The sequence below is a fragment of the Xenopus tropicalis genome, chromosome 3 (genome assembly GCF_000004195.4).
Source record: "Xenopus tropicalis strain Nigerian chromosome 3, UCB_Xtro_10.0, whole genome shotgun sequence".
NCBI lineage: Eukaryota > Metazoa > Chordata > Amphibia > Anura > Pipidae > Xenopus > Xenopus tropicalis.
In genome coordinates, this window is record NC_030679.2 from 80,032,321 (window position 1) to 80,045,202 (window position 12,882).

The 12,882-nt window shown below is 35.7% G+C and overlaps 1 protein-coding gene and 1 long non-coding RNA gene across 2 annotated transcripts in view; one reads left to right on the forward strand and one right to left on the reverse strand.

The window, feature by feature from the left end:
* The window catches only part of LOC108646168, a 222,295-nt gene that overhangs the window by 13,352 nt on the left and 196,061 nt on the right, over positions 1 to 12,882 (forward strand). The gene's annotated exons all lie outside the window — the stretch shown is intronic.
* sema3e (semaphorin 3E) overlaps positions 5,625 to 12,882 on the reverse strand; it is a 78,985-nt gene continuing 71,727 nt past the window's right edge. Inside the window, exons 15-17 of the mRNA XM_002935256.5 lie at positions 10,914 to 10,981; positions 7,543 to 7,682; positions 5,625 to 6,200 (exon numbers count right to left, since the gene is read on the reverse strand). Of these exons, the coding sequence (XP_002935302.1) occupies positions 5,748 to 6,200; positions 7,543 to 7,682; positions 10,914 to 10,981 (661 nt within the window). The 3' untranslated portion in view covers positions 5,625 to 5,747. The remainder of the gene's footprint in view (positions 6,201 to 7,542; positions 7,683 to 10,913; positions 10,982 to 12,882) is intronic.

Genomic DNA, 12,882 nt, shown 5'->3' on the forward strand with positions numbered 1-12,882 from the left:
GTTAGGAAGCAGGTTTTGATTGAATAAAAAAAGTTGTACGGCCAAGCAGAGCCTTTCTGTAGGCTGCCAGTCAACATGGGGGTTATCAAATAGCCAATTATAGCTCTCATTGGCACCTCCAGGAACTTTTTTCATGCTTGTGTTGCTCTCCAAAACTTTTGCCATTTGAATGTGGCTCACAGGAATAAAAGGTTGGGGATCCCTGCTATAAAGGATAGACCAAAAGGAGGGCACCTAGTAGATGGGGTGCATTGTATATATTACACTTTATACATTCACTTCTTTTAGCTATGTACAATATTTTGGGCCAGATTCAGTTGCACAGAAATGTATAAGAAAATGTAGATCTAAATTAGATATATTTTTCTCATTGAATGGAAACTGGCCCTGTATAAAATACATGACATATTTATAAAGCTTGCCTGAATGATTGCTGTAATTAGCAATTGCAGAAAATTTTATGTGTAATCCATTACAAATTCATTATCTGCATATTTATAAAGCTATATAATTTAATCTATTAGACAATAATTTCATTTATTGGACACTAACACAAAAAAATGCTTATGCTGCTCTGGGCCTGACACAGTCAGTTGAAGCTAATAGGAGAGTATTCCAATGTTTATAAACAGAAATGCAAATAATGCCAGTTTTACAAAGTGTTATTCCTTTTTATGTGCCAAAAATTACATAGCTAATAAAACAATCCACTAGATATTAGATGAAATATTGTAAATTGTAAATAAAGCTTTACATTTCATACCCCTAAATGTGGCAGCGAGTCGTGAGCAAATCTGTCTCGTTTTGCTTTGCTGACAAATTTGCGAAATCCAACGGCGAAAAATATGTATACAGCAAAAATGTTGCGCGCCAAAAAATTGTCACGCCATCAATGGTCACACGTAATTTTTTTTTACGTGCTTGACAATTTTTTGCTGCAAATCCATGCCTGGTGAAAAATTTTGCCCATCACTAGTGGCAGCATTTTGACATTTTAAACAAGTTCATTAATGTATATAAAGAGAAAATATGAATAGGTACAGAGGACAATCCAATTGTCACTCTCCTCCCTTCTACATCAACAATCACTTTTCAGTCCTTTGAATATGAAATGTAACAGCTTTAATCAGGCCACAAAGGCCCAGGCTTAGGGTGGCATAAACTGAGGGGCAGCATGCTGCCCAGCCACAAGTTAAATTGCTCCCCATTCACACTGGGGACCGGACACGCAAAAATCTTCAGCGCATCCTCTCCCCAGTGCTCAGTATGTGAGAGAAAAGGGGATGCACATTCGCGATGTGGGGAGGCAGGGGGAGCAAATGGCGCTGGCTTTAATAACTCTGAATTCAAATGCTGAGATTGGGTGGGGGACAGAACATCCTTCTTTGTTGATGTCTGGCTTCCCCCTTAGATAAATCTGTAACTTAGATGTCTTTTATTCTTTATTTTATTTAGTTCAGTTTCCCATAGATCTTCTTGGATATGGAATTTTATATATACATTTAGCATATCTTAATGCTATCGTAGTTGTTTTTCCTCCCTTGGTCTAGAATTAGACATTATATTCTGTATTATAATTGTTCTGGCAATAAGAATAGCATGAACTATCTTGTAGGAAACATCCACACTCTCTATGACAGGTTTACCCTTAATTTTTAATTTGAAAATGGCAGATAAATACCTTGAAAAAGGAGTTAGCCCCCTGTTTATAGTGGGGTGAAGCAAGATTAAAGAAAAAGAAAAGCTTGACTCACTAAGGGTACACTCTTCTTGTTTGTTGTGTAATACAAAGTTGTCTATGGCTCTATGTGTCTAAGGGGCTGATTTACTAACCCACGAATCCGACCCGAATTGGAAAAGTTCCGACTTGAAAACGAACATTTTGCGACTTTTTCGTATGTTTTGCGATTTTTTCGGATTCTGTACAAATTTTTCGTTACCAATACGATTTTTGCGTAAAAACGCGAGTTTTTCGTATCCATTACGAAAGTTGCGTAAAAAGTTGCGCATTTTTCGTAGCGTTAAAACTTACGCGAAAAGTTGCGCATTTTTCGTAGCGTTAAAACTTAACACTACGAAAAATGCGCAACTTTTCGCGTAAGTTTTAACGCTACGAAAAATGCGCAAATTTTACGCAACTTTCGTAATGGATAGGAAAACTCGCGTTTTTACGCAAAAATCGTATTGGTAACGAAAAATTCGTAAAGAATCCGAAAAAATCGCAAAACATACGAAAAAATCGCAAAATACCGATCATTACGAAAAAAACGCAATCGGACTCCATTCGACCCGTTCGTGGGTAAGTAAATCAGCCCCTAAGTGTGTGTGTGTATGGGGGGGGGGTCAAAAAGCCTATATCTTTACAAAGCTGCATGTTATTTCCATGTGCAAAGCTATATGGTAGTAATGTATAACAACAAAATTTGCCAAAAAGACAAAAGTAAATGCACACATTTAAAATATATGTATGTATTTGAGTAAAATTTTTATTGAAAATCTTTTGTTTCCTGTACCAAGAAACAGTTTTTGTTTTGTTCTTGTTAAAGTTAGAGATATGACACCAATCACATAAGTTGTTTTATTTTGTCAAAGTTGTAGTAATATAGAATATTTGAAAGTTTTATTTGTTCTACTGTACAAAGTTCAGCAGTCAAGTACAAAAAAATGTAATTTTCCCAACAAATTGCAAGGTTGCCAGTGTATCAGTCATACACACACATAAACACACACACGCAGTAAAAAGGGAACCAAGGAGGTAAAATAGTTACGTTTTAGGTTTAAAGTATTTTTGTTACATATCAACTGTGTTTTAATATCACTGACTAGCAGAGTACAGGTACGGGATCCCTAAAATGTAAAACTACTATGTAGAAAGTTCTGGAATATGGGAAGGCCATCTTCAATAGAGTCCATTCTAAGCAAATAATTTGAATTTTTTAACATGTTCTTTTTTTTTTTTTTGTAATAATCAAACAGTACCTTGTACTATTGAGTTTATTTAATGTTTAAATGTCTTAAGGTATGGCGATTCAAATTACAGTAATATCTCTTATCCAGAAAACCTCAGGTCCCAAGCATTCCAGATAATAGATCCTATACCTATACTGCAAAATATGGCCATTAGAGCATGTTCAAGCTTTGCTTTAAATAGCATTGATTATCAAAATGCAATGTTCAAAATAATGCACTATTTGCTGTTTATCATGAGTCTATCCTCATATTTAATGGATGTATTTTAGTAAATATGTTTGTAATTATGTAAATATGAAAACAAATCTGTACCCCATAGTAAACTTATTGTAGTTAGAATATGTATTGGTTTCTGGCTAAGAATTTTTGTTATATTTTTCAGTTTGATCATATACAAACATTATGCTCATCCACAAGTTTAAGCATTACCTTGGGCCGCAGAAATATTATTTTCTGCAATAAGGCTACAATTAAAAAGACAAATGGAATGTTTCATATCAAATTTACAAATACAAAGAAGTACCATATTAAAGGGAAATTATAATGAAATTAACTTTTACCTATCCTGCTACAAAGATATTAATGAAGTAGAACTCTGCTGCTGGTGTTGCATCAGATTTCTTTCTAATTAGAGACCACTGTATCGGACATGAATGCCTGCATTCTGTAGTGGTCTGGCCAAAATCCAAATTCAGTTTAGGTTATAATTCTACTGCTAAAGTTGGGTTTTGGCCAGATCAGTACAGCAAGTAAAGCACTTTTGTTGAAGAGCTGCTGCACAGGAGATTGTCCTCTCCTCTTACAATGAAATCCAATGCAACCCATTAGCAAGGATTTAGAGAAGAGCAATGCTGGTTTAGGAGGGTGTGCACAATCCTTAATATATTTAAAAGGATTGATAATTTTTACATTTATAATAAAGATATTCAAAAATCCTCAATAACAACATATGTAGAATTATTTTTACAGTAACAGAAATGGACAGTGTAAAATCTAAGGAATGTTACATATATATAAACTGTATATATAAATATTTACAGAATTTAGAACAGTCATTATGTCAAGAACTTTAACGTAAGCCTTTAGTTTACTATATACAGTGGATATAAAAAGTCTACACACCCCTGGTAAAATGTCAGATTCCTGTGCTGTACAAAAATGAGACAAAGATAAATCATTTCTGAACTTTTTCCACCTTTAATGTGACCTATAAACTGTACCACTCAATTGAAAAACAAACTGAAATCTTTAAGGTGGAAGGAAGAAAACCAAAAAAACTAAAATAATGTGGTTGCATAAGTGTGCACACCCTCTTCTAACTGGGGATGTAGCTGTGTTCAAAATTAAGCAATCACTTTCAAAATCATGTTAAATAGGAGTCAGCATACACCTGCCATCATTTAAAGTGCCTCCGATTAACCCCAAATAAAGTTCAGCTGCTCTAGTTGGTCTTTCCTGACATTTTTTAGTCGCATCCCACAGCAAAAGCCATGGTCCACAGAGAGCTTCCAAAGCTTCAGAGGGATCTCATTGTTAAAAGATATCAGTCAGGAGAATGGTACAAAAGAATTTCCAAGGCATTAGATATACCATGGAACACAGTGAAGACAGTCATCATCAAGTGGAGAAAATATGGCACAACAGTGACATTACCGAGAACTGGACGTCCCTCCAAAATTGATGAAAAGACGAGAAGAAAACTGGTCAGGGAGGCTACCAAGAGGCCTATAGCAACATTAAGGGAGCTGCAGGAATATCTGGCAAGTACTGGCTGTGTGGTACATGTGACAACAATCTCTCGTATTCTTCATATGTCTGGGCTATGGGGTAGAGTGGCAAGACGAAAGCCTTTTCTTACGAAGAAAAACATCCAAGCCAGGCTACATTTTGCAAAAACACATCTGAAGTCTCCCAAAAGCATGTGGGAAAAGTGTTATGGCCTGATGAAACCAAGGTTGAACTTTTTGACCATAATTCCAAAAAATATGTTTGGCGCAAAAACAATACTGCACATCACCAAAAGAACACCATACCCACAGTGAAGCATGGTGGTGGTGGCATCATGCTTTGGGGCTGTTTTTCTTCAGCTGGAACTGGGGCCTTAGTTAAGATAGAGGGAATTATTAACAGTTCCAAATACCAGTCAATATTGGCACAAAACCTTCAGGCTTCTGCTAGAAAGCTGAACATGAGGAGGAACTTCATCTTTCAGCATGACAACGACCCAAAGCATACATCCAAATCAACAAAGTAATGGCTTCACCGGAAGAAGATTAAAGTTTTGGAATGGCCCAGCCAGAGCCCAGACCTGAAAATCTGTGGGGTGATCTGAAGAGGGCTGTGCACAGGAGATGCCCTCGCAATCTGACAGATTTGGAGCATTTCTGCAAAGAAGAGTGGGCAAATCTTGCAAAGTCAAAATGTGCCATTCTGATAGACTCATACCCAAAAAGACTGAGTGCTGTAATAAAATCAAAAGGTACTTCAACAAAGTATTAGTTTAAGGGTGTGCACACTTATGAAACCACATTATTTTAGTTTTTTTGGTTTTCTTCCCTCCACCTTAAAGATTTCAGTTTGTTTTTCAATTGAGTGGTACAGTTTATAGGTCACATTAAAGGTGGAAAAAAGTTCTGAAATGATTTATCTTTGTCTCATTTTTGTACAGCACAGGACATTTTATCAGGGGTGTGGAGACTTTTTATATCCACTGTATATAAGTTTATTTTTTGCGAGGTGACAATTACTCACTGCATAATAACCGTGAGGGAATTTGCTTATAGTCCAGTAAGGTGCCTTGGTATCCGATAATGTTCTGATTTCACTTTTGGTTTTCGTTCCTGTGGATTTCCATATTTCCATTTATTTTGTGGCGCTTTCAGCTTTTTCCTTCTCCTGTCTGTGCACCACACTTTTTCACAGTACTCCTCAACTTTATGGAAGTTGCTATAACCAATGAGTTGTAGAAACTCCTTATACCAAGGCCTTGTTGCTTGTGGAACATGCGCCTGCACAGGACAAGGCATTTTTGCAACTGGTTCTTCTTCTTCTTCTTTGTGAAACATATCATCTACCCTCTCTTCATCCACAATCTCAAGAGTAATTTTTCTGATTATGTGAACAAACATGTGCTCAACTGTTTGACAAAAATATATTCCAGCATCCATTTTGTGCAGCTTGAAGAACAAAAGTCCAAAATCTGTTTTGACAACTCTTTCATCTGTTTTTACCTGAAACAAAACAAGTGAAATAAGTTTAAAAACATGAACATCACATGGATAAGGTCATTGTAGTAAATAAATCATGCAAAATCTGCACCACCCAATAGTTAAAAAAAAAAATAAAGTCTGATAATTATATTACATTGTAACCTGTAATTATCAGGGCCCTCTATGGCCTGAACCAATTAATATCTGTATGTAATCTGTATATTTTAGGCGCACACACCCTATTATACAGCATCAAGAAATATGTTGGCATGTCAAGATGGTTTGATAACAAATAATTACAATTTACAACTAGCTTATAGGACCGGGTGCATTCTGAAGGCAAACGGTGGCATTACTTCTTATTAGGTTCTTGTTAATATAATGTTTCCTATTTATACATAACCCTTATCGATTAACACCCTAAATAATTTATTGCAAAGCCCTACTGCTTGACATAGGCAGTGTCAAGGCTTGACCCCAGTCTTCACTCATCAACCCCCCCCACCACACCTTGCTAAACCCTCAAGTGGACACCTCTTTATGGGATGAAAAGGCTGCAGCCAATTTTATTAACCATAAAATTAACAATGACAAAATCTACATTTTTAACATAGTATACAGAAAACAAACTATTCAACTGTATCCCCACCTCTAGCTGCCTCCTGGAGATCACCTGTTATCCAGCATACTGCAAACTCTGATGCTAGCCCACTTTTCTTTATCCTTCTCCTTTAAACTGTGACTACTATTGCCCACAACCCTAGCCTCAAACCTAAATAACTTTTGCCATCGCTTCTGGTCAATAGCTTGCTGACCTTCTCCATAATGCCAAATAGCGTGCCTATCTACTTGCCACCCATCCCACCTACAGCACCCCAATAAAGAGCAATTGGGACTGCAAAAGGTAAAATGGCACCTATTTGCTTCTGTTCGGCCCTCTAAAAGCTTCCATTCACACTCTGACCAATCACTTGCTGGACTACAATCTCCACAACTCCTTGCAACCTATTTTTTCTGTTGTCACTTTCTAGCCCTGTCATGGTCCCTGCCCCTTTACTTTCTTTTGGACCCTGGGGCCCCTACTTTCCACTAAATGCCCTGTGGCAGACAGAATCTAGGTGCACCTGAAAGCATTTGTTAAGCTGAGAATATTATAAGTCACCTCAGCATTACATGACCATATAAAAGCATAAGTCTGAGTGTTTGTATAGAAGTCATGGAACTCCAAGCTGATAAGTCATGTGACAGAAAAGACATCACTTAGTACCGATTACAATTTATGACTTCACTAAGCACCATTTATAACAACTTGATTTACAGGCTATGCATGTTTGGGCATCTCATGCAACCAGGGTGTCTTTACCTCCTCCTTCCTTGTGTCATGTCCTCTTTGCACAAACCAGACAACTTTGGATTGCAAAGAGCGAGGCATACATTCTAAAAGAGTACTGTTGTTTTCTATTCCATATGCCAGGTGTTCTTCAGTCTTTTCTAGTGTTTCTCCTGCAAATGATGGATTTTATGAAAGTTCACACACTATAGCCAGCCATGAAAATACAGATCATAAAAAAACCTACATGAAAACAAATTAAATTCATATTCCAAAACTGATTCTTCATTTTCTCCTCTCACAATTTCCCACACTGCCTCATAATCATGAATAGCCCACACATCATATACCCTACATATCACACATTAAAGAGTTTTAATAATATATATAAATTTATTTTAAACATAAAAGTAAATACAAATGTGAAATTAATTTTTAAGAAGACCTGTCATATAAAATTCACCGCTTTACACTACCCACAAGCTCCAAATAAGTAAGTATTTGTCTAATACTGTTTTTAATAAATGTAGTAAATGTATAGAGCAAATACACTGGTTTGCTTTTCAAATAATTGATATTTTAAAGATTAAAGCACACTGCTAGATTAATGCTAGACATATTACATACCATATGAATTCCTATGTTAAAGGAAAAGTATACCTTCAATACTTACCAAATACTTACCAAACAGATCATTTTTTCACTCCCTAACTCCCATCTTTCCCCCCTACAGTCTATATTAAACACTGCTGCCAGAATTCTCCTCCTCTCATCCAGGAGAGTTCAGGCCCTTCCCCTGCTAAAGTCCTTATCCGAGGCTTCCTATCAAACAAAGAATTTCTTACAAACTTCTTCTCCTAACCTTCAAAGCCCTTCATTCCTCTGCTCCTCACTACATCTCGTCCCTTGTGTCTCCGTATGTTCCCGGCCAACTCCTTTGTTCCTCGCAGAGCAATCGTTTGGTTGCGCCCCCCACTACTACTGCGGTTTCCCGCCTTAAACCTTTCTGCCTGGCTGCCCCCTACATTTGGAATGCCCTCCCTGATTTCCTCCGGAGAGAATCCTCCCCCAGTCTTTTTAAAACTAAGGTTAAAGACTACTTTTTGGAGCACTCGCCCAGCACCTAATCTGGGAACTGGCACTTATATTGCAGTGTCACCCACTGTGACCTACAGCACTTATATTTGCCTATTTGTGTCTGTAAGTTACCCTCCCATATAGATTGTAAGCTCTACGGGGCAGGGACCTCCTTCCTCTTGTGTCCTCGACTCTTAACTTATTGCTGCTGTATTTATTTGTATTTATTATTATACTTTGTATTTATCTATTATCTTATTAACACCCTGTTTGTATTAATGTATTCTACTGTACAGCGCTGCGTACATAAGTAGCGCTTTATAAATAAAGATATACATACATACATACAGACATTTGTATCATATGTAACCTTTTGACAAACATATAGTGTGTGTGTATGTATGTATGTATGTATGTATATATATATATATATGCGCGTGTATAGAGAGCACTCACGGCATTATAGTGTAGAAAAAGTCTGTTTATTCAGTCACCGCATCAATGTGTTTCGATCCCTACAGGATCATCATATAATATATATATATATATATATATATATATATAATGTATAATATATAGTGTGTGTGTGTGTGTGTGTGTATATGTGAATATATAATATATATAATGTGTGTGTGTGTGTAAAAATCAGTATTTACATCTGTGTGTGTGCAAATATTGCCCTACATCTTTTCCCTTGAGCCGCCATTTTGTGATGGTCTGTGTGCTCTTCAGAGATCACCTGACCAGAAATAATGCAGCTCTAACTGTAACAGGAAGAAGTGGGAATAAAAGACAGATCTTTATCTATTAATTGGCTGATGTGAACTATAATAAACGTGTGACCTTGGTTTGTGTGTGAACAGTGAATCATAATAGCTGGGGCAGCCCTTAGTACTTAAAATGGTAATTTATATTCACTATTTGGGAGTATTTAATGCCACATACTAATAGAATACTATATTTTTATGACAAAGGTTTATTTAGCTTAAGCAGTGTTTTATGTGTGAGCTTTTTTTATGTGATATATTACCTACAATGTTTAGAGGCATAATTCCCCCTTACTATTTGAATATAAATAGCAGTTTATAGCTTTGACATTGTTAAATATGCAGTTTCTTAGCAGAGAACAACAAATTCTAAGGCAAGGATCAAATTCCTGGAAATAAAGCTTTGATGTGCCATATTACACAAAGCGATTTGGAGGAATTTTCCCCCCAAGCAATCAAACCTGTCATCTTAAATATAACTAACTTAAATATTACACTATGGGGCTGATTCACAAAAGGTCGTTATCACTTAACGCATAGTTTTATGTGTTAAAAAGTGTTCTTTAATTAAGTACCGATTCATCAAAGTCATTTCACATGCGTCAATAGTTATAAAGCATTCATAAAAAATCTCAATTGTCCCAAAGCGCTATGTCCATCGTATTGCGATAATTATCTAATAGAAATAGTCACAACATTTTATGCTTCTAACGCTTAAAATATGTCTGTGACTTATGCGTTAGTATTATTTCTATTAGATAATTACTTAGATAAAAACTTAACACATTCTAGAAGTAGGCGTTACTAAACAACATTGCAGTTCGTGATTGACTGTGGTGACAAGATGGAGTTTGCAGTTGGATTTTTTCTTGAATGTGAACAAGAGAATCAAGTGTTTGCCCTAGAGTGATGCATCCTCGAGTTTTCAGGGAAACTGTCATTTTCAGAATGGTAGTTTTCAGAAAGTAACGGTTAGCTGGGTAATGTCGTGTGATAATATCACGTGCTATAAAATAACGCATGAACATATATATAATATCGCCTAAAATATGGCGATTGCACGAAAAATAACGACAATAAAATTGCTTCTTAAGTCAGACGTGTCCTTTGTGTGAATCGATCGTTAATTCTAAAAAATTATACTATTTTTAAAGCATGCTAAAAATAACACTGGCTTTTTCGGCCTTTTGTGAATCAGCCCCTTAGTGTGGTTTAAGCCAAATGTTTATTTAGTTACCTTTTATAGATAAGAAAACCCAAAATATAAATGTTCAATGCCCTAGGTGCCTGGGCATAAATGTGTAGACAACAGGCAAAAATATCATACTCAATATTATATACAATGCAAATATATATTTATAATGAGGTGAGATTCTGTCCAGATTCTTAATCATAAACCCAAAAACCCAAACCCAAAAATGTTCTTGTGAATTAAAAGGGCAAACATAATGCCAGGGGTCTCTGCTCCCTTTATGTTCAACTACTTATAGGATAGTATTAGGTTTCATATCCTTGCACAACAAATAATTATATTTTCTTCAAGCATTGCATATACCTTACCATGAAACTGTTGTCCAAAGCACTGCTGAACTGCGTTTCCATGACGAACATCTTGTCTTCTAAACCGTCTGTCAAAATCACAAGCCAGTTGAAAAATGTGTTTACTTGAGGAAAATAACTTGAGTTGCTTTTCCATCACTTATGTTAGGCGTAATTTTGTGAGATCAATATATGACTATCAGAAATAGGCAGGCAATTATGAGGAATAAAAGCATAGTTAAGCTGTATAAGTTGCTGACTGAATGTATTAAATAGCTAAATCATTTTGACATTTAGAGGTCAGTTACAGCAATATCAGCTCTTCTAATAGTTACATTCGAAAAGTGAGTTTTAATATATTTAATAGACTTTCAGTTCTGATATACAGCTAATTATATATTATAGCTAACGTTTTTTAATTGGTCTTTCTAATAGATGATATGCCATTTTTAGGTAAAAATCATGATTCCAAATGATTAAAATATACATAGAAAACACACCATTATAATCCACATTATTATGTGAGCTACAACGAATTCACATTTTCAATAGAAGTAATAGTGTAAAGTTCCAAATTCTCATGCATTTCACTCTAAAGTACACACTAAAAACATGTTGATGATGTAACAGTAAGTATATTGGTTATGGTATGTATAAGGCAGCTAAAAGGTACCAAAAGGTCCAGGGCAAAGAGCTCATAACTGGGACCCCAAAATTGCCTTAAGGAACTTGTAATAGGACTACAATCAAGCAGGAGAACTTTTATAATAATAAGACAAGATAGTGTTTACTGGCGTAGACATGATATCCAAGCATGTTACCCTAGACCAACAGTAAAAGGAGCATATAAACTACAATCCTAGCTTTTTGTAAAAGAATATTTTAGGGACATTAGTTCTGCCAGACAGTTAACATGACATGGATTGGCTATGTTGAGTTCATTAGCTGATAAAAATGAGGGGTCTACGGAATGCTTCAGTTAAAAGTTATAGCTGAAGAAATATCTGATAGCAGACCCTTTTTGCCCATTTATTAAAACAGCCCTGGATGTATACCTTGTCTTTAACATTGCTTGTCTGCTTGCTGTTGACCTTCTAATTTGTGGCACTCCAAGGTTCATGTGTTTAACTTTATTAGTATGAAAGGCATACACAGCACTTCATCAACTTCTGTATCATAATCTAGCAATATTGTGCTAGGAGGTCATTTAAAAAAAGGGTTTTTGTTTGACGTATATAATTTTTGAGGAATTTTATTGTACTAACATGAGAAGCCTAGTACAGTTTTTGGTTGCAATCCTTTCTCATAGGTGAAAATCTCTTCATGGACAGCAACTTATGGATAATGGTACTCCGTTGTTATACCTTTTTCTTTTCTATACATTATATATAGTACTATCTTTTGATGCTGTGGAGATTGAGGCACCGCTCTAACAATAAACGTGTAATCCTCTTGTAAACTGTGGATAAATTAAATACTAAAGTAGGTTATAGAGGGGCACAAAGTGAAAGACTGTCTAGAATAAACAGTTACATCATGATTAGAAAAGAATTTGTACATGCAACTGATAGACAGGTTTGGTGCCCAAGCAGGGGAGAAGCATTATATGCCATTAATTATTCGAAAAGGAAATTATTTGATTATGTTCAGAATAAGTTACCAGGTAAATCTGTCTTGTAGTGAAAATGTGTTCTGTCCATTATTTTAATCAAAATCTTATTTTATTATTAATTTTAATATTATTATACCTGCTGGATCATTTTGTTTTTACACCTTGTACCAGCCTGAGATTAGGGATGTTAATTTCATTTGTACAGAACTAACTTTCTGTTGTGTCCTGCACTGTTTAATGCAACAGTATTTTAAATCGGAGCAAAAGGCAAAATTCATTTTAACACAAGCCTTATTCACTTTGCTCATGTAGCTTTTAGAATAGTTTGCTGCCATACCTAGATTTTATTTTTCAGTAAATAGAGATTTTGAACTCTCA